This window comes from Alexandromys fortis, unplaced genomic scaffold (genome assembly GCF_014885135.2).
Source record: "Alexandromys fortis isolate MF-2015 unplaced genomic scaffold, M_Fortis_MF-2015_v1.1 scaffold_31, whole genome shotgun sequence".
Taxonomy (NCBI): domain Eukaryota; kingdom Metazoa; phylum Chordata; class Mammalia; order Rodentia; family Cricetidae; genus Alexandromys; species Alexandromys fortis.
Window position 1 is genome coordinate 13981613 of NW_026067974.1, and position 25650 is coordinate 14007262.

Below are 25650 nucleotides of genomic sequence, written 5' to 3' on the forward strand. Positions count from 1 at the left end.
GTTTCGATTTCCCAGCACCCACATGGTGCTCACAACTGTCTATACTCCCAGTTCCAAGAGATGCAATGCCCTCATCTGGTCTCCTCAGGCACCGTATACACGTAGTGCACAGATACAGCGGCAGGCAAAACACTCACGCACATAAAAATAAGATGAGGATTTAAAACAAATCTTTGACATTTGTATTTTGATAGTTTTAAAAAGGATTATTTTTATGTGGATGAATGTTTTGCCTGTGTGTGCCTGGTGCCCTTGGAGGCCCAAAGACAGGTTGGAGTCCCTAGGATTGAAGTTACAGACAGTTTGTGAGCTACCATGTAGTGCCAAGAAGTGAACCTTTGTAAAAGCACACACACTCACATCTGCATATGAGTGCAAAAGCACACACACACACCTGCATGAGTGCAGGTACCCGAAGAAGCCCAAGGAGGCGAAGGATCCCCTGGAGCTAGAATTACAGGCAGCTGTGAGGCACCCAGCGTGAAAGCTGGGAACTGAGCTCTGGCCTTCTGCAAGAGCAGTGTGTGCTCTTAGCGCTGAGCCATCTCTCCAGCCTCTAGACATCAACTACCAACTCACGGTGAGCGCAAATAAGTGAGTCGTTCCCTTCCGGGCAAGCTGTGCTTTTAGAAATATGTTTCAAGGTGACTCTGGTAAAATAAAGCACACACTCTATACTATAACATCAAAACTCTGCTCCTGTAGCAGGGGGAAAAAATCCTTATGCTGAGTTCAAAGTGAGGGAGTTTTTCTGAAAGACAAGGTTAAGAAGATGGCCAGACGCCTGCGGAGCCTGCAGATGTCCAGCTGCAGGGAGCCGGGACAGGCTCTGAAGGTCTGCACAGGTCAGGTGTTCCCCAACTCTTCCCTCGGAGCCTCTCCTTCACTACATATACTTATTCCCATTGCAGAGGCAGGAGACTGGCAAGGGAGGAGAGGAGCAACAGTGTGGCCTGGGTATACACACTAACAGTTTTCTGTCCTGTTACAACTGGCCAAGTCTCTACTTTAAGCCAGGGACTTAAACATGTACGTGCGATCCTGCGTGTGGCTAACGTGCATTTGCGAATGCAATGCCAGCAGAGTCCAGAGAGGGCGTCAGATCCCCCTGGAACTGGAGTTGCAGATTGTTGTCAGTCACTTGACATGGGTTCTAGGAACTGAACTCAGGCCCTGTGGAAGACCAGCGAGTGCGAGATACCAAACCTTCTCTATAACCCACTCCCACCCCTTTTCAGACAAGTACTCAGTGTGTAGCCCACGCTTATCTTAAACTCACCATCATCTTGCCTCAGCCTCCCAAGTTCTGGGACTACAGGCGTGTGCCACCAGAGCTACAGCCAGTTACTGCATGATTTGCTCCATGTAAGGGTTACTGTCCTGGATATCTGAGCTACTCAGCGGGTTCCTGGGCTCCCTCAAATTAATCCTGTACTTGAGAATAGCAGAGCACGTTTGGGGCTAAAAAAATTTTCATCCATTTCTCAAGAAGAGGGTCAAGCATGCCTAACATCAGTGTTTTGAGCTAAACCGTCCTTAGACTGTTCTAAAGACTTCTATAGAATGGATAGCCACCCTGGGTTACAAGTTCCATAGACTCGCACGCCCAGATGGCCCAGGAACTCACTTCTGGTTCTACATCCACCAAGCAAACTTTGTTTTTTGCCATAACAGCCCGAATGGCCTCCAGGCTGGTCCCATAGAGATTCTCCTTATATTCACCGTGTTCCAGGAACCTAAAACACCATCAAAAGGGAAAGACTTCAGTTTCTGAGCAATCCAAAATTCACACACACACATAGGCATGAAAGAAGAAAGAAAGGAAGGAAGGAAGAAGAGAGAAAGACAGAGAGAGAGAGAGAGAGAGAGAGAGAGAGAGAGAGAAAGAAGAAAGAAAGAAAGAAACAAACAAACAAACAAACAAACAAAGGCAAAGCAGACTTTGCAATAAGACATCTCTCCCACTTCCTGCTTCCCCCATCCTTCCAGAAGCCCACCCGTGGGGTCAAATACTGATATAAAATCGGATGATCACAGAGACACACGGACCAGAGGGCCCACTGGCTCATGAAGCAACATACTTGTTATGATGCAAGTCAGCCTCGAACGCTTGCTTAGAGACAAAGTGATACTCCACCCCTTCCTTCTCATGGCTCTTCCGGGGTCTGGTGGTGTCTTTTAAAGAAAGAAGAAGAATTGCTGGGCCAAGAAGAGCAGCAAGCCTGCACCCCTGCCCCAGAGCTCATCACTGATCTCTGCAAGAACCAGCCACTTCCATTCATCAAGTGTCCTCAAAGCGCACAAGTCTTCCATCCAGGCCAAAGGAGCGCCCCTCCTTCTACAGACAGGATCTCACATAACCCAGACTGGCCTCAAATTCACTATGTAGAGAAGGATGACGTCAGGGGCAATGCCGAGCTTTTCCAGAAGACAGGAGAACTGGGAAGAAAGTTACCCAGCCTTGAGGATGCTCTGCTTCTAGGTGGCATCAGAGCAATCCCCCAAAGAGTTGCTAAGGGCCCTTTCCCACATCACTGTCTTCAGACCTTTATCTGCTGATTCGATGTTAAGCATCTTCAGGAGCCCACGAGCCCCCTCATGATGTGTCCAACCTCCAGTCCAGCTCCCTCTCCTGCCTCACTGGCCACACTAACGTTCCTAGTCCTTAGCACAGCCACCCAAGGGGGTCACACCCGTCAACCCTCGGTACAGGCTCCTCCCTCTGTACAGCAAACGCTTCCTTTCTTCTCCACTCAGAAAACTTCTATTTATATTTCAACGTTCAACATAAAAGTCACCACCTCTGGGAAGCCTTGCCTGACTTCACCTTGCTGTGGGTGCCTGGAAACAGGCAAGCCTGAATTCTGAATATAGGCTTCGCAGGGACAGAAGTGTATGTGTGTGAGGAACTCCTGACATCCTGCTTCATCCATCTGACACTTCAAGGCTGGGGCCTCCGAAAGTCCTCAGAGCTGTGCTTCCAGAGTGGCCTCCACAGACCCACCACCTCCCCTAAGTCTCTCCTACTTCGGACAATGTACTAGATGATTCTGACGGCTGGGGGCTCGGCTGTTGGCCGTGGGATCAGGAAGAACAATGCGGTCTAAGGAAGTCTCTGTAGTCACCCCTCCCCAAAACATTCTGGAAAAGATCATTCCCTCCCCCATGGTGACCAGACACCCACACTGCATCCCTCCAGGGCCAGGAGGCCAGAGAATGAGGAAAGGCACTTAGAGAAACAGGACATGGGGCAGCATGGGAAATGGCCATGTAGCCACACACTTAGCAATGACCTGACCTGGGCTCCAAGCCTAGCTCCAACCCTTCCCCCTGTGTGATGCTAGGCTTATATGTGATACTTAACCTCCCTGAGCCTTGAGGCTTCTCCTCCTTAGCATGGCATTATAGTACCTCTTCTCTAGGGTACAGGTAGGGGCAGCCTAGTTTCTACATGTAAGGGCTTAGGACCTGGCTCTCATTCTTCTCTCCTCTAGAACCAAGACCCACACCTACAACCAGGCAACCCACTGCCTTCGGGATTAGAACCACTGACAATACCAAGGAGTGTGCCCAGCCACCTACCCAATTGCCATCCAGCTACAGCAATAGCGCCCCCTCTCAGTGGAATGCTTGGCAGTACCTCCACCTCACCAGCTCTGGGCTTCATGGTAGCCAGTGTGCTCTGGACTCACTCCCATCCCCAGTCAGACACTAGGCAGGTGCTGCTGCAGCTGTCACCCGAGAACGAGACTCTTCCCATCATTCCGAGGTCCCCCCATATGTATATAACATAAATGTAACAGGCAATGTCTGGTGGGTGCTCACACCCAAAGTACCAAAAAGGTCAAGATGAGCATGAAGAATTCAGTCCCTGGAAAGCATTCGTGGGCACACGTGCACACATGCACGCACGCACACAAGCCCTCTTACGTGGAACTGCGACACCAAAGTGCTGGGGGTCCTCGGCCACCATCCTTTGCTTCAGCTCATGCAGTTGGGCTCCCAGAGACCCTGGAACAAAGGGAAGGTTGCCTCAGTCCCTACAGAACTCCTTCCTCACCACGCCTGAGGAAGCCAGCCCACCTGGAAACTCAGGATATCACCTACCAATCAGAACCACCAGGCGGGGCCGCTCCCCAGGCTGCTGTTGGTACCTGGCCACCTCCTCATAGGTCAGCAGCTCCTGAGACTCAGCTCCTGCAGTCACCTTTGCCTCCTGTGAGCCACCCAGCCGCTCCCTGCAGCCTAGCCGGAAGCTTCTCCGAAGACCAGCTTGAGGAGGGAAAAAGGACAAGGTGGCATTGGTTCTGAGATTCCCCAATAAAGGCCTTCTACGGGGAGCCAAGTATGGAGGTAAGGCTGGGCGCCTGGCTGCCCAGCCTCCTGCGCTGGCCACACAGGTGGCCCCCACACCCAAAGACTGGAGCTCAAGGTCACTGTTTTCCTTGCTGTGTGACTGACCTTGGATTAATAAGTCACTTCATTTCTCTGAGCCTCAATTTCCTTATCTGTAAAATGGGAACTCTGATGTTCAAAGGCAGTGGAATGGGTCTAAACTGGATCCCAGACCAGGGGAAATAAAGGACATTATTGGGATAACTGGTGACATTTTAATAACAGCATATAAGACAATAGAATTGTATGCAGAGGAAATGTCCAAGATTTGATCACTATCCTGAAGTCGGGTCACAGGATGTCCTGTCCATAGGAAATACACACTGAGGTGATCGGGGGTACAGGGGCAGGATGTGTACATTAACCCTCATGTGACAGGCGGCAGCAAAAGAAATGAGAAAGGCTCGGAGAGCTAAAAATTCTCAGGTCTGGCGTGGAGTACCCAGGAGTTCTCTGACTAGTCCTGTGAGTTTGAAATCACATCTGAATAAACACCGGGAGACATTTGCCTATCTTCTATGACCTTTAAGGGGGAACGCTGGGGAAAACAAAATCCCTTCCCTGTGTGTGGTGGTGAGGCCCACACTGAATAAACTCCAATTGCAACGGTGAAGATAAAATTAGTGCCAGCGTAGGGCTCTGTGTCTCTCCAGCTCTGCAGCTGGGCGGGCCCTGGGCCTGAGCGGGCACTGCCTTCTGCTGACTGATTCTTGGCAATGAGATGAGGGTCCCCCAGGCTCAGCAGCTCCTATCAGGTTCCTGGGGGAGCCTGGGCCTGGGCTTGGAGGGTTTCCAGGAGAGCAACTCACCTACATAGTGCCCTTTGGGGTACCCTTCACAGTCACAGGTCTCTGGAAACCAAACAGAGAGGGGAGTAAGTCACACTGGATACATCCTCAAGCCCACAGGGACCCAGCCCCTAGGTAGTAGGGCAGAGCCCTCCGTGATAGTGATGGGGGAGGGTCTAGAAAAGACCTTTGTGGCTTGGGACCAGCTCTTCTGTTTCCAGCCCGTGGTGGGGATTCTGGGCCAGGAAGCCCCCTCCCTGTCTTTGTGAGCCCAGATGGGACACAGGAATAAGATGGGAGGCCTCACCCCCTGCCCTGCCTTCCTGTTTCTTCTCTTACCTAGCACTGGGGTCACAGGATCATCCTTTAATGCCAGACACAGGGGGAGGGGGTCCTAAGGCTTTGAAGCCTGTTCCCACCCCGCGCATCTGGGGCAAAGGTACCCAGGTGCGGGGAGGAAAACCAGCCCCCTCAGCCCCAGAGGGGCCCCAGAAAAGGGGCCTCACTCATGTGCACGGGGGGACAAACACCAGGCCTACCTTTGTCACAAGGCTGATCATCTGCAGTTTGCATAAAAGACAGATGGGACAGCGTTAGTGCAGGGAAGCAGGAAGCCCTGCGGCTGAGAGGCAGCTACAGCCTCGGCAGCCTGAAGAGAACTCCATCTGCCCCGTTTCCTTGCTCCAACAAGCCTATGATCTGAATGGTGGTGCGTTATTAAACCCCAGCCCTGCTAATTAGTCTTCTTGTGTGCGGCTCATTAGCAGCCGGAGGAAGTTAGTGTGTGGCCCGGGGAAGTGGCCTCCTGGCCGACCTACTCAGCAGCTTCCCCCCTGCTTGGAAATGCAGCCGTTGGCATTTCTGAGGTCCCACGGTAGGAAAGGAACTCGGTCCCCCATTTCCTAGAGTCTAAGGCCTGCTAGGAAAATGCAGGTGCCTGAACAGGCCCCCCTCACTCAGTAGGAGCCACCAGCAACAGAGGGTAGATTTGGGGAGAGCCCCGCTTTGTGAGGGATTCTAATCTGAGCCCTTCCCAAAAGACCTCTAAAACCCTTGTGGAACCTCATGACTCCCCATGCTTCCATTCGGGGAGTGAGGCTGCCATCCCACCCACTTCACAGGGCCACTGTGACCAGAGGCAGGGGAGGGGGAATGGTTGGGTCCCCAGTAGAGCACCTGCCTTGTGCGGATGAGGCCCATTGGTTGGACCCGCCACGACCAAACAATAATACTTCAAAAATACAAGGCAGTAAGCCAGCCTGTTTTCAGGGCAAGGTGCACAGAGAATTTCCAACAAACGCCAGCCAACAAGCTAAAGCTGTCTTAACCACAGAGAAGTTCTTAGCATGCTTCTACGGGGTGCATTAGACAGCAATTGGTGTCTATCTCAAATTCAGAACTAAAGAGCATCTTCTGCTGGAACCTCCCAACGCTATCACAGAGGTGCAAGGACACTTAGCAAGGTGTGCAACCTCTTGGCTTCTCTGGGCCACACTGTCCTGGACCATGCAGGGTTATTCAATCGGTGGCCCAGGGCTTCAGGGAGAGTACATGCACTGAAGAGACACCGAGACAAAATATTATCTAAAAGTTCACACTCGAGAACCACACAATTGAGTTACCAAAATATAAATAAATAAAGTCAGAAAAAAAAAACATAATGGTTTAAGCAATTTTACAATTGGGGTACATTCACAGCTAATCCTACAATGCATACGGTCATGCGTGGACACCCAATTCCCATTCCATATCAGCAAATTTTAATGTTCAAGTTCAAAGTGTTCCTTAGGCAGCTGAAGAGAGCTTGGCACTCTCTTCCAAATAGACACCCACAGACGCTTGCATACCAGCTTGGCATGGTGTTAACATGTCCCCAGGAGTATCCATGGACCCCAATACAGAAGTTCTTCTCTAGGATGGCTGTCCTCCCCTCCCGATGCTTCTCCCCACCTTCTCTTTCCTCTGGAGGTCTGCAGGCTCAGACAGGGCCTCTGATGACCCTCCCTCTAACTCGGTGTCAGTTTCTTCCACCCCTCCCGCACCCCAACTCCGCCACTCTACTCACAGGGGGGCCTTTTGAAGCTCTGGGGGCTTGGCAGGGTGCCTGTCGTTCTCCGGTAGCTCAGCCGCCTGCAGGGACATGGGTGGATGCCGCCATCAGCTGGGTTAGAGAACTAGCTGAAGGGAACTTTCTAGAAACTGGGGGAAACCAAGGCCTGAATTCCACGGCTGGATACACCTAGGCACGCCAAGGACCTCCTACTTCCCAGGGAGCTCTGGGTAGGGAAGGGGACACTTTCACAGAGCTGATTAGTTTATAATGGGGGAAAAAAATGAGTCTCCCAGCCTGTGAAAGGTTTGTCCTTCCCAAGAGAGTCACACGAAGGAATGCGAGCTGGTGCCTGGGTCATAATTGCTGGTTATGCTACCTCAGCCGATTCCTGAGGCAGGGAGGTTCTTCTCCACCCCTACCTTGCCTCCCCATCCCCCAGGAAAAAGGAAACCAGCAGAACTCTCAGGAAGAGCTACGGGTCAGAAGTGACACTGATGTCACGCCCCCCACATACACTACTAGAGGGCATGGCCCTCCCCAGCAGTATCCAAGACAAGTGTCAGGCAGGCCATCACCCAGGTCTCCCTTGGGTCAAGCATCCCTGCAGGGCTCTTGCAGCATCTAGATTCCATATTTCAGAGGCAAGAGTCTGGAGAGAATGCTGGTGAAGTGTCTGCCATGCAAGCAGAAGGAACGGAGTTTGAGCCTCAGCATCAACTAAAAGAACTGCTGGAGGCTGTGACACACGGTTGTAATACCAGTCCTGGAGGCAGGGACAGGGGATCCCTGAGGCTCGCTGGCCATCAAGACTAGTCACATCAGCGGGACAGGCTCAGAGACCCTGTCTCAAAAACTAAGGTGAGAACAATCAAGGAAGACACTGGGTACTAACCTCAGCCTCCACATATGCACACACAAGGGCACGGGTGCGTGCATATACACATGCAAAAAATAAAATAAAAATAATAAAGCAGGTAATGGCTCTCTCCCACCTCTAAGACAGTGAGACTTGCAAACCTTCTGTGTGCATGATCACTTTAGCAACCTGCATCAGAGAAAAACTGCAGCCCGCCTTAGGGGGCAACCACAGGGGAAGTCAGACAGTGCTCAGGCACGACCCTTCCTCCGTGAAGCCTTCCCTGCATGCCTGAAAGGGTTTGTGCTCCTGGTACAAGATCACAAAGAAAACGTCCCTCACACCAGTCACCCCTACATAAAGTGTGTGTTGGAAGGAGGTCTGGTTTTTCCTCTGCACTGTGAGTTCCTTCAGGGCAGAGCAAGGGTTCACAGCTGAGGTTAAGAAGCCTAACACAAGTGCCAGGGATGCTGGCTTACACTCAAGAGGCTGAAATAAGAAGACTGTCAAGAGTTCAAGGTCAGCATGTACTACACGGCAAGACCCAGCCTCAAAACAACGCTACTAACACTAACAACAATAGTAACAGTAGCAGCAACAATATATGACTAAAATGACAAGGGGCTGTAGAGATGGCTCAGTGGTTGAGGCAGTCTCTGCTCTTCCAGAGAACCCAGGTTTGACTCCCAGCACCCACATGGCAGCTCACAACAACCTGTAACTCCAGTTCTCCAGGAGATCCAATGCCCTCTTCTGATGTCCACATCCCCAGCCACTACATGCACAAGGTGCATACAACATACATGCAGGCACACACATACACATTAAATGATTTTTAAAAGATATACAGCACAAGCCAAGCCAATCCTAATAAATACAGCTCACGATCAAGTGACCATTCCTCGTGAAATATTACATAAGCATTAAGATGACATACGAGGAATACGCAAACACGGGAAATGCTAATGTCAAACTCTCAAGTTAAAAAAGGGAAACTCTGGGTGCAACACACACAGAGAAAGCACAGATGGGAGACAAACTGTGCTCTTTGGACGCACAGGACTCTGGGTAATTTTCTCTTTCTAGTCCCCCTTCTGAATGTTCATCAATCCACTCTCTGCTAGTTCGTGTTATAGGGTATCGTCGGCCCTGTGTGTGTGAGCTCCATATCAACAAACAACCCACTGCAGCTTGAAAACATCTGGGGAAAACCCCTGAGCCTACACTGGCTGTGTACTTACTCTCTTCCCCTTGTCCCTGCAGAATACAGTGTGCCGACCTGTCACATGGCCCTTACAGGGAATAGCTGCCTTAGTTTCTTTATAAGAGGCCATGACCAAGACAACTTAGAGAAGAGTTTAATTTGGGGCTCACAGTTCCAAGGACTGGAGTTTATGACCATCATGATGGGGACCATGGAGGCAGGCGGATATGATGGGCATGGTGCTGGATCCGTGCTGAGGGCTTGCATCTCAACCCACACGCACAAAGCAGAGGAAACGAACTGGCAATGGCAATGATATGGGCTTTGGAATCCTCACAGCCCCGCCCCAGTGACACACCTCCTCCAACAAGGCCACACCTCCTAATCCTTCCCAGATAGTTCCACCAAAGGGAACCAAGCATTCAAACATGAGCCTATGGGGGTCGTTCTTATTTAAACCACTACAGTGTAGCATCCGAAATCATCCAGAGAAGAGTCATAGCACCAAGACAATGTGTGGAGGGGAAGGGGTCATAGGCAAATACAATACAATTTTGGACAAGGCCCTTAAGCACCTATTGATTTTTGTATCCAGAAGGTTCTAGAAGTATATTCAGAGTATAGTAATGGACAATTGTATGCATTAACTCAGTTCAAATGTTCTAGCTGGTCCTGATGTGAAGCCTGAAGGGAGGCTGAAGCAGAAGGCCTATCAGTTAAGGCTATCCTGAGCTAAAGAATGAGTTCAAGGCCAGCCGGAGCAACTTAATGAGGCCCTGTCTCTAAACAGAAAAGTGAAACAGAAGGCTGGACCTGTAGCTCAGGTAGAGCGTGTGCCTCGTCAGTTCCTGGATTTGAGTCCCAATAGTGAAAAAGAAAAGCCAATGTCCCTGCATTTATTGAAATCTCCAACAGCCATTTCCACTAGCTATGGGACCAGAACAGACACAGACACAAAGGAAACTGTATTTCCGTCAGCAGGTTCCCCCACGACTGAGGTGACAGAGACTCAGGGGGTTTGGGTTTCAGAGTACCTGGGCCATCAGTCACACGGCAGCAACACCCCAAACCTACCTCTCCTGGAACTGCTTAGACGGGATGAGGCCAGCTCGAAGGTTAGTGTCTCCCACTCTCTTGGCCTGCCACCAGGTGGGGTCGTCTTGGCTCACCACCTCCAGGACCTGCCTCCGCTGGAAGGGCAGGCCTGCCTCCTGGCAGGGGATGGCACGGTCCTCCCGAGGGTCATAGTGGAAGAGGGCACGCATGAACACCTGTAAGGCAAGGGCTGCAGTGAGGGGACCCTTCCATATAAGGGCACAGGCCACATAATGACAGCAGCCCTTCATAGTTAGACGACACAGTGGCCTGTAGTGTAGGAAGCTAGTCAGAAACACCCTGCTTTTGTTTCTTAGGGGTCTTCATCCATTTGAGATATTTAAGTCAAGAAATCCGTAGGTAATTGGAAAACGCCTGGCTGGGGAATGGCTCGGTGGCACAGTGTGCTTGTCCAGCACCTAGGAGATGCTGCTTCCATCCCCAGCAGCACCAACACCAAAACCAAACAAACAGGCTCGGAAAACAGGAGCCAGCGGGTAAAGGCGCTTCACGTGCCAACCTGACAACTTGAGTTCCGGCCCCCAGTTCTCTTCACTGGAGAAAAGCAACCCCTACAAGTTGTTCTCTGGCCTCTGTGTGTGCACTGTGGTATGACACACGCGCGCACACACATGCACACACCCACACAATCTTACTTAATTAAAATATAAACGTAAAATAAATATATAGATAGGTCCCACATCTGACTTTCTCTTTCTAACCGAAATGTTTCCCTGTGGCCCTGATCCGCCATGCTTAGAGCCCCAGCCACACTAAGTAACAACTAACCCTGGAGACAAGAAGCAAACACACACACAATGTGCAACCATTGTTACTTTTACTAAGACCTGCTCTTGATGAAGTCAGGCGCCATCTATGCAAGGAAGGACCCAGAGGTCCTCAGAGGAAGGAACCCAGACGTCAGCAAAACCTACTTGGTCGACTCCCAAGTCTATAACGGGCACCCACAGCTTCGACAGCCCCACCTTGCCTTGTCTGCCATGTATTTGGCCAAGTCTCCTCTCTGGGGAAGGCGGGAGAGGACACAGAGCTGCCTCCCACCTCTTTCTCCCTCGTAACCCAGTGCTATGAATTTATGGCAAGTACTCTAGTTCTAGACTTCACGGCCCCATTATTACAGCGGCAAAGAGAAAAGAAAGAGATCAGGGTCATCTTCAGAAGCGCCCGAGTGAGATTCCTTCATGCGACAAAAAACGAAAGATTAAAGTAGACAGCAGTAAGAACCTTCTGGGCCTCTGAGGTAGGGACAGACACCCTCACCCAAATACAGACACCATAGTGCAGGGAGAGGCTGTTCAGACAGAGCAGTAGGTCACAAAGAAAGATTTAAGAGGACAGGGCTAAGGGACAGGGTACCACATTCTTCTCCTGTATCAAGTCCACAGTGTGACCCCACACTGGGGTCAATGTCATTTATGCCCTGGGACTTAATCCAAGAGCACTAGGAAGAAACAGCCACGGCAAGGTCCTTCAGTGGCTGCAAAACAAGAGGCCAGGGGGACACCAGCTGTCCCCAATCACCTGCCCTTCAGCAATAGTGTCTTGGCACCTCTTCTGGGCCAGAAGCTGTCCTGAGCCTCCCTTCATACACTCAGCAGAGTGGCAAGGCTGGCTGGCCTGCTCCTTCACCACCTGATGAAAACTTTTTTTTTTTCTTCTCCTTTCTGCCTCACGTCCAAGAACTTCAAGTCCAAATTCATCATGAAATCAAATCAATACCCTCTGCCATCCTCAATAATCTCCCACCTGGGCTTCCAAACAGCCTCATTCTGCACCTCCCTGCCTCTGACCTTCACCCATTCCAAGCCCTCCAGGGCAGCGGTTCACAACCTGTGGGTCTCGACCCTGTGGGGATTGTATATCAGAGATTTACAATTCATAACAGTAACAAAATTACAGTTAGGAGGTAGCAACAAAGTAATTTCATGGGGAGAGGGGTCGCCACAAGGTGAGGAACTGTATTAAAGGGGTACAGCTTTAGGAAGGTTGAGAACCACTGCCCAGAGAGCTTGGGCTGTCCAGAGAACTTTCGGAGACACCCTTGTGATTGGCGCGCCCTTAACCTCTCACCAAGGCAGCAGAAAGGGCTCAGCAGGTAAAGGCACTTGCCACCAAGCCTGATGACCTGAATTCAAGCCCCCAAACCCACATTGTAAAAGGAGCAAACTGACCCCTGCTAGTTCTCATTTGATTTCCGTGCTAAGAGGCACTGGCCCCACAGACCCGAGAAGTAGGCCTTCTTCCCACGGTGGGGCTGTCTCCTGGGCTCTGGACTATTCCCCCACCCCCAGGGCTGTACCACTGTAGTGCATGCCAGCTGACTTCAGGGTACACCTGCACCCCTTTGCCTGAGGACTTACATCCTGCGGCTGCTGAGTTTGCTCCTCTCTAATCTAGCAGTCAGCAGCTACAAAGAACAAAGCCCCAGTGCCTGCTGGGAGTTATGTACACATCTCCCCAGTTCTTGGCTGGGGAGAACAGCAACAAGTTCTGATCCCCAAAGCCCTTTGGGATTAAGCTTCAGGCACCCTCAGTGGGTGGTGACTTCTGGGTAGCAAATTCTCAAGTAGGACTGCCTGCCCTTCCCCTCAGCTCCCTACCCATATAGCCTGGATCACTTCCCACCAAATAAACTGTGTGCCTTCAAACCCTTCAGCCACGGTCTGCTTACAGGAGCACCCAAACTAGGCAGGAGTTGTGCCATGCCCTTCACAGCTGAACCCATATCCCCAGCGATGCTCCTCCCACCTGCCCCCTTAAGCCCTCCCACACTACCCTTTCTCTCAGACTCCTCCAGTCCTTTGTCTTACAGATGCCTTGATCTGACCCTTCTCTGAAATTCTAACCATCTTTACCTCCCTCCAACCCCAGCACACAACCCGAAATGCCTCCTGAGATGTCTCTCGCATTACAGACTCCTCCAGAACCACTTGCCACACAGCGGTGAACCATTTGTTCGACAATCCCCCTTCCACAGTAAAAACCCTCGGACAGAGAGCCCAGCAGAGAGGTCAGGACCAAAGGTAGGCCCTGCGAACAACCAAGCTAACAGCAGCAACTTCCCTGATCCGGGATCCAGTTCCTAAGCACCTTCTCCCCGTGGCCCAGATTTTCTACTCAATTACAGTAAGCTTGTCTTTTGTTAGCACACCACGCAAAATCCTGTTTCCAAACAGCAGGGTGCAATGAGTCACCTAGGACTGTCAGAGTCCTTGGCTGGAGAGGGTTACCAGGGCCAGATGTACAAGCTGTTCATTCAGACTATGGCGACCAAAGCCTGGCAAGGTTCAGACACCCACCCTGCCTCAGCAGAGCAAACCCCGGGGAGCCTACCTCCCATACCTTGCTCTCTTTGAAGCGGTCTTCCTCCTGGGTGGCAGGGATGATCTTGAGGGTGATGGATCCCTGGGACTGGGCCTGAAGGGAGAGGGAACAGAGGTCAATGGCTTTCTAGACCCGATGCTCAGTGAGTTCCGGTCCCACTTCCTAGGTGGGGGTTCAGAATGAAACGCAGACTGACGGCTTCCATTCCTCTGCCCGGGTGGGATTTGCTATTAAGGATCAAGTGTCTGCCTCTGGCAGTTAATGTGGACCGCCTGTGATAGCGCACGTAAGGAAACGAAAACACTCCCTTTACATGGGACACAGAGACTGGAGATTTTAATTAGAACTCAAGGTCCCCAAAGCACCAGATCTCGGGGGTCCCATGACCTCCCCTTCTTGGGTTATTTTAAATTCTATTTATTTTTTATGTATAAAGAGTGTTTTATCTACATGTATGTCTATACACCATTTGCATGTCCGGTGCCTGTGGAGGCCAGAAGAGGGCATCAGATCCCCGGGCACTGGGTTTATAGATGGTTGTCAGCCACCATTTGGGTGTTGGGAATTGATCCTGGGTCCTCTGGAAGAGCAGTCAGTGCTCTTAACCACTAAGCCGTCTCTCCAGCCTCTCATGGGCTTTTTTTTTTTTTTTTTTTTTTTTTTTTTTTTTTTTTTTTTTTTNAGACAGGGTTTCTCTCGTGGGCTATTTTAATAACCCACTTCAGTCAAATTATTCTAGGTCCTGCCTGATTAGTACTTCCTTCCTTGGTTCACTCCTCCGCAGGGCTCCCATCTTAGGCCATCCCCACCTTTCTAGGCCTTTCCTTCAGAGGCCTGCACCTCAGTGTCAGAGTCCAGGAGGAAGAACAGGATAGCCCCCAGAACAGATGACAACACTGTTTCCATCCCCCCGAATTTTCTCAGTTATAAAGCACTTGATACCCTTCTTCCATGTTAATAATAACCAGGCACTAGCTGAAAAACCCTCTCTGTCCCCACGTTAGTGCAAAGAAGGCTGGAAGTCAGTTAGACTAGGATAAACCCGAGACTTGAAAGGTCCTCAGACAACAGAGCTGGGGCGAAGAGGAAGACTATGCCGAAGAGAAGAACTGAGAGGAAGGCAGGTGAACTGGAAACCATTCGGTCTGCCCCATCCTCACACGAACAGGGAAGCAGAGGCAGGGGCTGCCCTGGCTGAGAAGCCCCCATGCTGGGTCTCTGAAGATTCCCCCCCCTCCCCCCGCCCTGCAGCCATGCTACACGGACCAGAATCTGACTGATCTCGTCTGGACGCTTGTGCAGGACAGCGATCCCGTTCACCTCCCGGAGCTCGTCACCGACATGCACCAGACCTAGGAGACACAGGGATGGAGGTTGGCTCAGCACTAAAAAAGTGGCCCTGATGCTGGGCTTCATGCCTCTGGGCACTAGCGAAGTCACTGCAGGGCAGATTCAGGTCTAAAGCTGGAGAAAAGAGACACGTGCTCAGTATCAAATTCAAACCCTCCTCTGGGGAGGCGTCCGAGTACAAGGTACATTTGAGAGCCAGGCAGATACAACAGCCCTACAAAGCCACACTGCTAAGAAGTAACAGAGCTACCAAGCACGCATAGGCACTTCAGCACAGAAAGCTGTATTTAGGGGGCAGTGGCACACACCCTTAATCCCGGCACTTGGGACACAGAGGCAGGAGGATCTCTATGAGTCTGAGGCCAGCTTGGTCTATAAAACAAGTTCCAGGACAGCCAGGGCTACACACAGAGAAATGCTGTCAAAAGAAAGAAAGGAAGGAAGGAAGGAAGGAAGGGAGGGAGGGAGGGAGGGAGGGAGGGAGGGAGGGAGGGAGGGAGGAAGAGAGGAAGGGAGGGAGAGAGGAAGGGAGGGAGGGAGGGAGGGAGGAAGAGAGGAAGGGAGGGAGAGAGGAAGGGAAGGAGGGAGGGAGGGAGGAAGGAAGGGAGGGAGGGAGAGAGAGGGAAAGAAAGAAGAGGAGGAGGAAGGAAGAAAGAAAAAAAAAAGGAAGGAAGAAAGCTGTATTTCTTCTGCCAAAGCTCTGCTTAGATACAGAGACAGAGAGAGTGTGTGTGTTTAAGTATAAGGTGTGGATACTTGTGCACACGTGCATGTAGAGTTCAGAGGACAGCGTTATCTTCCCTCAGGCACCACCCACCATGTTCTCTGACACAGGGGAGTTCACTAGGACCTGGGATCACAGATTCAACGCTTTCCTAGCACCAGGCTTACAAGTGTACAAGACCACATTTGGGTTTTTACATGGGTGCTGGGGATCAAACTCAGGGCTTCATGCTTGGGTGGCAAGCACTTTAGCAACTGACCCATCTCCGCAGCCACTAGCTCTGCTTTCTTAAAAGTATTAACTCTTCGCTCTCCTGAACTGCAGACTCTGGGAATATCTATCTTAAGTCTTAATGAGAAAACTTAAAGGCACCAGAACTTATCTATGTATGTATTTATCTACTTACTTACCTATCATTTATGTGTATTTCTATTTATATAGGTATGTAAGTATGTACATATGTATCCATCTACCTATCTACCTATCCATCTATCTTAAGATGCAGATGGCCTAGGCTGACTTCAAACTCACACTGTAGCAGAGAACTACCTTGAACTTCTGATCCTTCTACCTCCACTTACTGCCTGCTGGGATTAGAGATGTGCACCACCATGCCCGGTTTTATGCAGATGGAACCCACGGCTCCATGCTTTCTGGACAAGCCTACTACCAACTTAGCTCTTCACTCAACCTAGCTTCATTTACTTATTTATTTACTTTAATGGGCTTTTTTTTTTTTTATGTAGCCCAGGCTGGTCTTGATCTCTTGTATGCAAGGAATCGTCCCTTCTGAAGCAACTGAGGTTACAGGTACAAGCGCCACCACCCGCAGCACGTAGCCACCACTTTAATGAAACTGTCCTGACACGTAATTTAGCCTCTCTGTGACTCTGAGTGGGCACTGGGCCAGCAGCAGCCACCGCCACCATTAGGAGTACAGATTTCTGAATCAGGACCTCTGTGTTACCAATATGCTCAGGGGGCTGTGCTTGCTTCACCAGTCAGTTTTCCAGACCTGGAAGGTAACATCCCCCTACACCGAGATTTCCCATGCACTGATGACTGTCAACCTGTTTACCACCCAAACTAATCTGGGTCACGAACACATTCCTGTCCACTGCGGTGTCACAGGTGGTGAGGTTACTCTAGGTGACGAGGACCATCCCCACCCCAGCGAAAAATCTCCAACTAAGCACATCTCCAAACTTCAGCGTTTTAATCTCTGCCTACACCAAATGCCCAAGCCCTTTCCTGATCACCAGTGAGAACCTCCAAGCCTCTTAGGCTTCAATTAAATTCCCATTGACCTTGGGACCTTGAGAATTCCATCCACAATCCCCAAAGCGAAACTCGCCCCGAAGAGGTTACCCTAGAGGTGGAGATAGAGAGCCACCACCTCAGCCAGGCTGGCATCTCCTCACTCCACAAGGTCCACTCACCGCTCCGATCTGCCGCGCCCCCTCGCATGATCCTGGCCACCACGACGGCCCCTGAGTGCTCATCTCTCCGGATAGTGGCACCCTGGATGAGAGACAAGAACAGGCAGGCTCCAGCAAGGCAACCTCAGCTGGCACTGCTTCCTTCATTCCTCCTCCTGCTAGGCCAGGAAAGTGGATCGGTGGGGACCGTCCCAAGGCTGCGAACACCACGAGACCAGGAGAAAAGAAAGAGGAAAACTCCACACTTTGCAGTTTACAAAGCACAGTGATCATTCTGTACAAAAAAAAAAAAAAAAAAAACTGGGCCTTTTGAGTTGGGAGTGACAGCAAGCACGCCTGAGAATAAAGAGTTCAAGGTCATCCTCAGCTATACAATGAGTCTGAAGCCAGCCCGAGCTATTTGAGACTCTACCTCAAAAAGAATAAAAATTAAATCGAGCCAGGGAGATGGTTCAGCTAGTAAAGGTTATCTCCCACCATGCCTGTCTCATCGCCAGGGCCCACATAGCAGAAAGAGAACCAACTCCTACAGTTGCCCTCTCACCTCTATACTTGTGCTGTGGCGCACGCGCGCGCGCGCGCACACACACACACACACACACACACACGCACACGCACATGCACAAAACAAGTAAATGCGATTTAAACTGTTATATAAATAAATAAGACACGAAGGACTGGGGTATCAGGGAAGCTAAGAATCTTCAAAGTCACCCTCGTAGAAAGGGGAGCTTTTGATGATGCCAACACCAGTGTTTTCTCTGTCTCGTCGCAGCCCTTGTCACTCGCAAAGACATTGAATAACGAGGACAGCATGTGCTAGCAAATTCCCCACCTGCCTCGAGCCAATCCCGGTGCTCCTGGGCCTTCTGCTATTGCCAACAGGAACCAATTATGCCCCTGCCAGAGCATCAGGACTAGGATTTAGCCCAAGAAACACAAAGAGATGATTTCTGGGATAAAAAAAAAAAAAAAGGCACTAATGAGCTCCTAATTTCCTGTACCAGGTAAGGAGGCCCATGTCAGCACAGAAATGGGGCGTGCGGAAGCTGAGCCCAGCTCAGCCATTAACTAGAAATCATGTGGCCTCAGCCAAGAAGTCCCTGCGTTCCCTGAGCCTGCTTCCTCTAGGACGGGGGAGAGCATTTAACTCGGAGGGTTGTGGAGGGGACCCCGTAAGGAAACGCATGAAACAAGTAAACAGTAAGTGTCCAATAAATGTCCGCCACGTGTTACTGACTTTCCACGCAAACACTGCACGTTTGTTACCACAGCGTTCGTGTCGTCATGAGAAGCACAGACAATGAATTCTGCTGACTACAGAGCTGTCCATTGCACCTCCTGAGGCCATTGTTCCCTGACCTGCAAAGTCCCCACCACTGCACAGCGCATTGTCCTCACTGAACCACCTCCACCCCCAGCTCTGAGAGTGCACAGGAAGGATCCCGGGACCTGTGCCAACTCCATGGCACAGGTGAGGAAGCAGAGGCAACAGGAACATCTTCATCTGCTGGGAGACATGGCTTGCCCATCAGAGGTCAGCTGGGGAAAACTGGAACCAGATAATGCCAGTTCTGGGGTTCTCTGAGGCAAGTACTAAGCTCTCTGGGCACCCACCAGCTCCTCCCATCTGATAAACAAACTCGACTCTTTGCCCAGTTCATCGCTGCTGAAAGCAGGGGCAAAAACAGCATTATCTGCCAGCCTCCAGGAGAGGGTAGCTGTGCCCACACTCCCTGGGTATACAGAGCTGGGTCAGCAAACTGTCTAGAAAGGACGGAGCACACATATCTAGGGCTTTGAGGGGAGGCCGGGGTTCCGCTGTCATTACTCAACTTCTCATGACAAATGAGTAAGCATGACCTTGCTTAAAAAAAAAAAAAAAAAACAGACAGCAAAATTAAGCTGCAGGCTACATTTGGACCTTGGACTGAGTCTGTGAACTCCCATTTCTCAGCAAAGCAACCACGGTCACCCTACACAGCCCTGCAAGGCGAGCACTGCACAAAACGGCTTAGCTGAAATTGAGAGGCACTGCATCCACTCAGGACAAGGAGTGTCCTGCACACAAAGATGCTGCAGAGGAGAGCGGTCACCCTGGCAAAGAGAATGCCATTCACTGTCAATTCTGGGCGGTGCCTTCCTGGCTGTCTAGGCCGGGGTGAGCTGCAGAGGAATGGGGTCGGGTGGGGGGGGGCTGTACATACCAGGGGCTCCTTGTTTTTCACCAAGCGAACAATCTTCACCGACTCCTCCTCGAATTCCTCGTCGATATTATCGGGCAGAGGGGGCAGAACAGGATCAAAGTTCTTCTGGGCAACCGTGTCGTGTACCATGAGCACAGCCTGCCAGGAAAGCCAGGGAAAAGGGCTGGCACTATGCCCTCACAGGGTTAGGGGGGTCCTGACTGGGCAGGGATGGAAAGGGGACTCAGATCTTCTGCCCAAGAAACATCTCCTTCCTCAGGACATCACTTAGGATCACCTCACAGAGAAGCCTCCCCCTCTCCATCTCAGGACCCAGCAGTCCCTCCACCCCCCCCCCCCGTGTCCCAGGGGACCCATCTGCGTGGGTGTGCAGGGACTGCAGCATGACTACCCTGAGATGGGGGGTGGACAGCAGCTGCAGCAGCTCCTTCTCATCACTGTGCACCGATGCGGCCTGCAACTCCTCCATCACCTGTAAGAGAAGACAGGAGTCTGGGATGCCCCGGCGGGAGTCTGCTGGAATCCCTCGGGGGAAAGCCCTCTTTCCTGGGCCTCAGTCACGAGGATACCCTCAGAAATGACTGCGGCACCCAGAAACATGTCAGATCTGCCACTCTAGGACGGGTGGAGGATGTGGGGGCATCATGGGCAGAGCGTAAAACCTGCTAGCCGCTGTTGCTTTCTGTGGGTTTTCTCAACAAACCAGACACCATGAGCACTTGAATTTTGCTCTTTACGGATGAGAATCTTGAGGCCCGAGAGATTACAAGTCTTGCCCAGGATCACCGAGCTCATGGTGGCACAACCAGGATTTAAACCCAGCCTCATTCAGCCAGACAGTCTGTGCCCTTGATACTAGGCTATCCCAAGGACAAGGAAATTGGGGCCGAGAGGCCGGGTGACTTGTGTAAGGTCATACAGTGGCAAAGTTGGCAATGCAGAGCCCAGGATGTAACCCACTCCAAATGATCACACTGCCTGTCACAGACTACACAGTCCCCCACAGGGCTATCTTCTGGCCTGAGGCTCTCTGGGAAACAGAACAGCTAACCAGTTGGATATCAGGTGATCTACGTAGGAGTCAGTTTGCATTAACAACCCGCATAGCTAAACCGAAAACCACAAGAACTAAGGTCCCTGAGTCAAGATGCCACAGCTAGTCAGCAGAGACACACACAGTAAGTCCCTTGAATTCAAGACTTCATGGCAGCCTCCCAAAGCCCAGACACGAGACACTCTCTGACCTACTAATATCACCAGGAACAGGTGGGGAGCTACTGATAGGATCCAAGGCTCTCATTTTACAGCTGAGGGAACAGGCTTGCTCCAGAACACACGGTCAGCAGGAATCAGCATGTCTCCTGGCTTAGGCTAAGGCTAAGAAGGCCCTCCTTGATGCCAGAAGGTTCAGGGAGGACTAGAGCTACGGCTCAGCCATACAAAACTTGCTTAGCATGTACAAAGATCTAGGTTTGTCCCCCAGGAACACGCGTACACACACACACACACACACACACACACACACACACACGGGAGGGGGCGAGATAAAGGAGGTAGAGAAGGGGGAAAAGAAAGTAACCCCTCCCTCTTCATCCTCAGGCTCCCAGCCTCTGATGTCTCCAGCTAAGCAGTGATTACAAGGCGAGCAAGAACATTTTCTGGGTCTGGAGTGTGGCCTCACCTTAAACCAAAATATGAAAGTCTGGGACTTACATCCTCCGCGAGGGCCATGGCACTGTGCAGGACAGGGGTCGGGCTCTGCCTCTCATAATAGCGGAGTTTCTCGTGAATCTGCAAAGATACACACCGCACCCAGGGTTGGGGTGACACCTAGGGCCACAAACTGGGTCCTCTCCATAGCCGTGTATACGGAAAGCCATGCCTAGTGAGTTCAAAACCTTCACAGTGCAGGGAAATGGCTGGAGCGACCCAGGGAAGAGCCTCCCTTGGCCGGGGACGGGAAAGGAGGCCGAGCAGGCTCTCACCTTCATCAGATAGCTGAGGCTCTTCTCACTGAAGACGTCCCTCAGGAAGCCCATCTCCTCCCTGTGGTTGGAGTCAGGCCTGAGCTGAGAGGTCAGAAGTGCCAGGGTCTCATGCAAACCTGAGGAAGAGGCGAGGAAAACAAAGTCCACAGTGGGACTTCCTGTCCTTGAGAGCTCTCTCAACAACACCCTCATCCTGCCTTGACAGCAGCCTTCTCCCTGCAGGCTCAGGTCTGCAGGGTAGGCAGGCAGCAGCTTCCAGAGGTGACGCCACAGGACTGGTCCTGCTTTTTTGTGTATTGTTCTTTCTCATTTCCCCCAGTCCTGCGAGGCCTGGCACATACAGCCACGGTGGAGGACACTCACCCGAGTCTTCGGACAGCACTGGCATGCCTGTGCCTGGCAGGGTCCCCAACTGTCCCTGCAGTTTGTGGGGTGGGGTAGGAGTCACTCAGCAATGAACACACATCACCTGAATCTGCTTATGACCTGTGTGAGGACAGAAGAAACGAGAAGAAAACGGTCACTTTTTTGGGGGGGGGGGGGGGAGGCAGAGAGCAAGGTTTGTTGGGTGCCCCCAATATGCCAAACATTATATTTTCTGAATATGCATAAAACCTTGAAGATGAACACCAATGNATGCCAAACATTATATTTTCTGAATATGCATAAAACCTTGAAGATGAACACCAATGCTTCCCATTTTACAGAAGAAGAAACAGAGGCTGGGGGGGGCCTTAAGTAACTTTTGATCCAGAAGAGGTACTCAGATCCCTTCTTCCAGGCTGACCTTGGTAGTGCCAAGAACCCCTGCCTGCTTTGTGCAGGGTGTTATTGCCCACAGCTCTGCCCTCTCTATTGCTACCTTCAAAGAGTGTTTGCTCAAGTCCCCTGCAACAACATCTTTTCAATAAGTACCTGGTTAAGGCCTACAAGAACCCCCATTCCCCAACCCTCCTCCAGCCCCCAATCCAAAGGGGCCGCCAGTATGAAGGCAGAGAGGAAATGAAATAGGGAGAGTGGAGTTTCCGCTGTACCGGAAGCAAGTACCCTCTCTCAAGAGACCCACTCCCCAGGTGCTCTGCAGCACGTGGACCTCAAAAAAGTCCTCCTTCAGAGAGGGACAAGGACTCATGATTCATTCATTCGGCAGACGTAGAGCCAGCAAGCTGCGCAGAGCACCAGTCAACATCGAAGGCCAGAAGAATGGTACCCAGTCCCTGGCCCCCGCCCCCACGCCGGGTGCATCCCTCGGCGGCCTCCAGCTGCGCCCCCCATCCCCTCCCGACTCCAGAAGCTTTCGGAAAGAATCTGGGGGACAAACCGCGAGTGCGTCTAGCCTGGAGAGGAGAAACCCCAGGGGGAACTGGGCGGGTGGTATCAAGGGATGCGGAGCGGCGCGGGAAGAAGCCGGACGCACGGGATGCGCGAGCGCCGAGCAGCTAAGGGGACCGCCGGCCGGGAACTGAGCCCCCCGCTGGGGAGGGTGGGCCGCGAGGCTGTCGCGCACACGAGGGGCGGGTCCCCGGGCCACCTCCCGCTGCGCACCCGGTCCCGTGTGTGCCTAGCACCGCTTCTTACCTCGCCGCGCCGGGATCTAGGATCGGTGACCCGGGGCCGCGCGGGAGCCGCCAGCCTTGGCCGCCGCTGGCTCCGCCTCCGCCGGCCCCTCCCTGCCGCGGCGCGCGGGGTCGGGGCAGCGCGCGCGGGCGGAGGCGCGGCGCGGGCCCGGAGGGGAGGAGCGCGGCTCCGCGGCCCCCTAGCAGCCCTCGCCCCGCGCACGGACCGCTCCCGGTGGACACCTGCTCCGCCGAGAATCCGATTTTGCAAACATTGATTGAGCGCGCTGCAAGTGCCAGGCACTGTGCCAGGGACTGAGGCTTCAAAGCTGATTGAGGCACAGAGGCTGCACTGGGACATTAGCAAGCCTAACAGGGGGAGGGGGTGGGCACCCCGCAGCAGCCCGGCCAACCCGCTGCAACAATGCTGCGTGCTGCGAAAGATTTATCGGTGCACGCTGCCCTGGGGGACGGGGAGGAGCGAGGGAGGAGAAGTGCGGCTGGGAAGAAGGCGGCTGGATTCTGCGTGGGTGGGAGGGGGTGGGGCTGCATGAAAAAGGACTAATGTCCAGGGGCTTCACCAAGGGAATGATCTCCGAAGTAGCTGGCTTCTATTGTGCTCTCTCTGCCCTTACATACTCTTGGGATCACATGGTATTAGCCCCAGATACAGACACCAAAATTATTTCCTCGCTTCCGTTGAGGAAACTGAGGCTCGGGTATTGAAGTGTGTGTGTGTAGCCAGTAGGAAGGTATCGCTGAGTGAGCAGGCGGCTGAGGATCTTAAAGGTTGAGGCGTGGCCTGGTGGGTGTGTCCCCTCCCCTCAAACGTAGCAGAAAACATCGCATCGCATACTAGGAGGGTTGGGATACACATGTTCGGGAGAGGTAGTCGGGAGAGAGCTCTTGTAGCTTGCAATGGAGAGGCAGCCTGTGAGAGTCAGCAAATGTCACTAAGACATTTTCCCCTCATCCCTCAAATATCAGCCACCCCAGTGTTCCTCAAATTTTCGCATCTGTGAGCCACCTGAGGCTTGTGGGGCAGAGTAGTATCGGCCTTGTGTTTCTGACAGGCGCCCCATGATGTGATATGGATAGACTGCAGGCCACATTTAGAGTAGAGAAACTAGGAAACGGCTTTTTGTTTGTTTTTATTTTTATTTTTGGTTTTGAGACAGGATCTCACTGTGCTCCTGGCTGGCCTGGAATTCACAGAGATCCACCTGCCTCTGCCTTCAGAAGGCTGGGATTAGAACAGGGTGCCACTACACCCGGCCACTGGAGTGTTTCTACTGGTGCTTAACTTTGAAAATTAGCAAAAACCAACTGATGCTTTCTTTATTCGAGCACCGACAAAGGATGTTCAGACAGTGGTTTTGTGCAGTGTGTGTGTGAGTGTGCACATGTGTGCATGTGTGCGCGCACACACATGTGTAAAGAAAGAGAGAGCACTCAGCCCCAACCTCATACCATACACAAAATTAAATTTTTAAGTGATCCAAAAATGTAAGTAAGTTGACACAACCCCAAAGGGAAACAATATAGTAAAATACTAGTGCAGGCACAGGTTTCTTAGGAAAGATTTTTTTAAAAACTGCATCAATGGATGGGATAAAAACCTGAACCATGGGGCTGGAGATGGCTCAGTGATCAAGAGCACTTGCTACTCTTGTAGAGGACCCAGGTTAGGTTCCCTGCACCACCTGAGACCTCTCACAACAGCCTGTGACTCAGGCTCCCTCCAGCCTCAGCAGGTGCCCTCACCCATGTGCACTGCACACAGACACATCCACAAATAAATCCCCCAAACAAAAACCAGTTATTAAGAAATGAAGAGACTGAAACCAGTCAGAGTGACTCATGCCTGTAATATCAACGTTCTGGAGGCTGAGGCAAGAGGATTGCTTCAAGTTAAAGGCCAGCCTGGGTTATATAGTGAAATTTCAAAAGCTTGTGTCAAAAAAGTCAGAGAGAAAGAGGGGGAAAAAAAGAGGGGTGAGGCTGAAGGAAGGGAAGGAGGGAAGAAGGGAGGGAAAGGGGAGAAAGAATAAACAGATGTGGTTATCTCAATCCCTGTTCAGTATTTGTGGTCAGACATTGTGGTACAGGCCTGTCATCCAGCTAAAACAAGAGGCTTAAGATGGCGAACCCAAGCGCACACCTTTAATCCTAGCACTCTGGAGGCAGAGGCAGGTGGATCTCTGGGTTTGAGGCCAACCTGGTCTACAGAGCGAGTTCCAGGACAGTCAGGGCTACACAGAGAAACCCTGTCTCAGGGGTGGCCAGGGGTGTGGGGAAGACGGCAAGCCCAGTGTGCTACACAAATAAGACACTGTTTCCAAAAAAAGGGGGCAGGAGGGGAGAGGCATTGTGATGCTGGAGAGATAGCTGGGAGTGGGGGAAGGGGAAAGGCATTGTGGGAAGAGAACTCAGTGCACCAGTGCACGTTGTGAAAGCCACGTAAGGACTTGTGTCTGAGCCCCAGCAACCACACATAAAAGCTGGGTATGGTGGCACGTGCTTTGGAGGCAGACATGTGCAGGTCCCTGATCTCACTGGCCAGAGAGCCTGTTGTAATTGGTGAGCCTCAGGTCCCGGCAAGGACAGCTCCTGAAGAACAACACTGAGTTTGACTTTTGCCATTCACATT

General features: G+C 51.8%; 1 protein-coding gene across 2 annotated transcripts in view; it reads right to left on the reverse strand.

Moving 5' to 3' along the window:
- Positions 1-23128, reverse strand: part of Mpp3 (MAGUK p55 scaffold protein 3) — a 28311-nt gene extending 5183 nt beyond the window's left edge. Inside the window, exons 1-17 of one of the 2 annotated variants that reach the window (XM_050156500.1) lie at positions 23023-23128; positions 21808-21930; positions 21442-21560; positions 21170-21247; positions 19848-19928; positions 19457-19594; positions 17250-17331; positions 15003-15088; positions 13755-13829; positions 10371-10567; positions 7249-7313; positions 5723-5743; positions 5205-5246; positions 4108-4272; positions 3931-4011; positions 2082-2175; positions 1628-1736 (exon numbers count right to left, since the gene is read on the reverse strand). In XM_050156500.1, the coding sequence (XP_050012457.1) occupies positions 1628-1736; positions 2082-2175; positions 3931-4011; positions 4108-4272; positions 5205-5246; positions 5723-5743; positions 7249-7313; positions 10371-10567; positions 13755-13829; positions 15003-15088; positions 17250-17331; positions 19457-19594; positions 19848-19928; positions 21170-21247; positions 21442-21560; positions 21808-21832 (1458 nt within the window). In that variant the 5' untranslated portion in view covers positions 21833-21930; positions 23023-23128. Of the gene's footprint in view, positions 1-1627; positions 1737-2081; positions 2176-3930; positions 4012-4107; positions 4273-5204; positions 5247-5722; positions 5744-7248; positions 7314-10370; positions 10568-13754; positions 13830-15002; positions 15089-17249; positions 17332-19456; positions 19595-19847; positions 19929-21169; positions 21248-21441; positions 21561-21807; positions 21931-22765; positions 22896-23022 lie in introns of those variants that run through there. The other variant, XM_050156501.1, reaches the window with a different exon arrangement.
- Positions 23129-25650: the final 2522 nt, after the last annotated feature.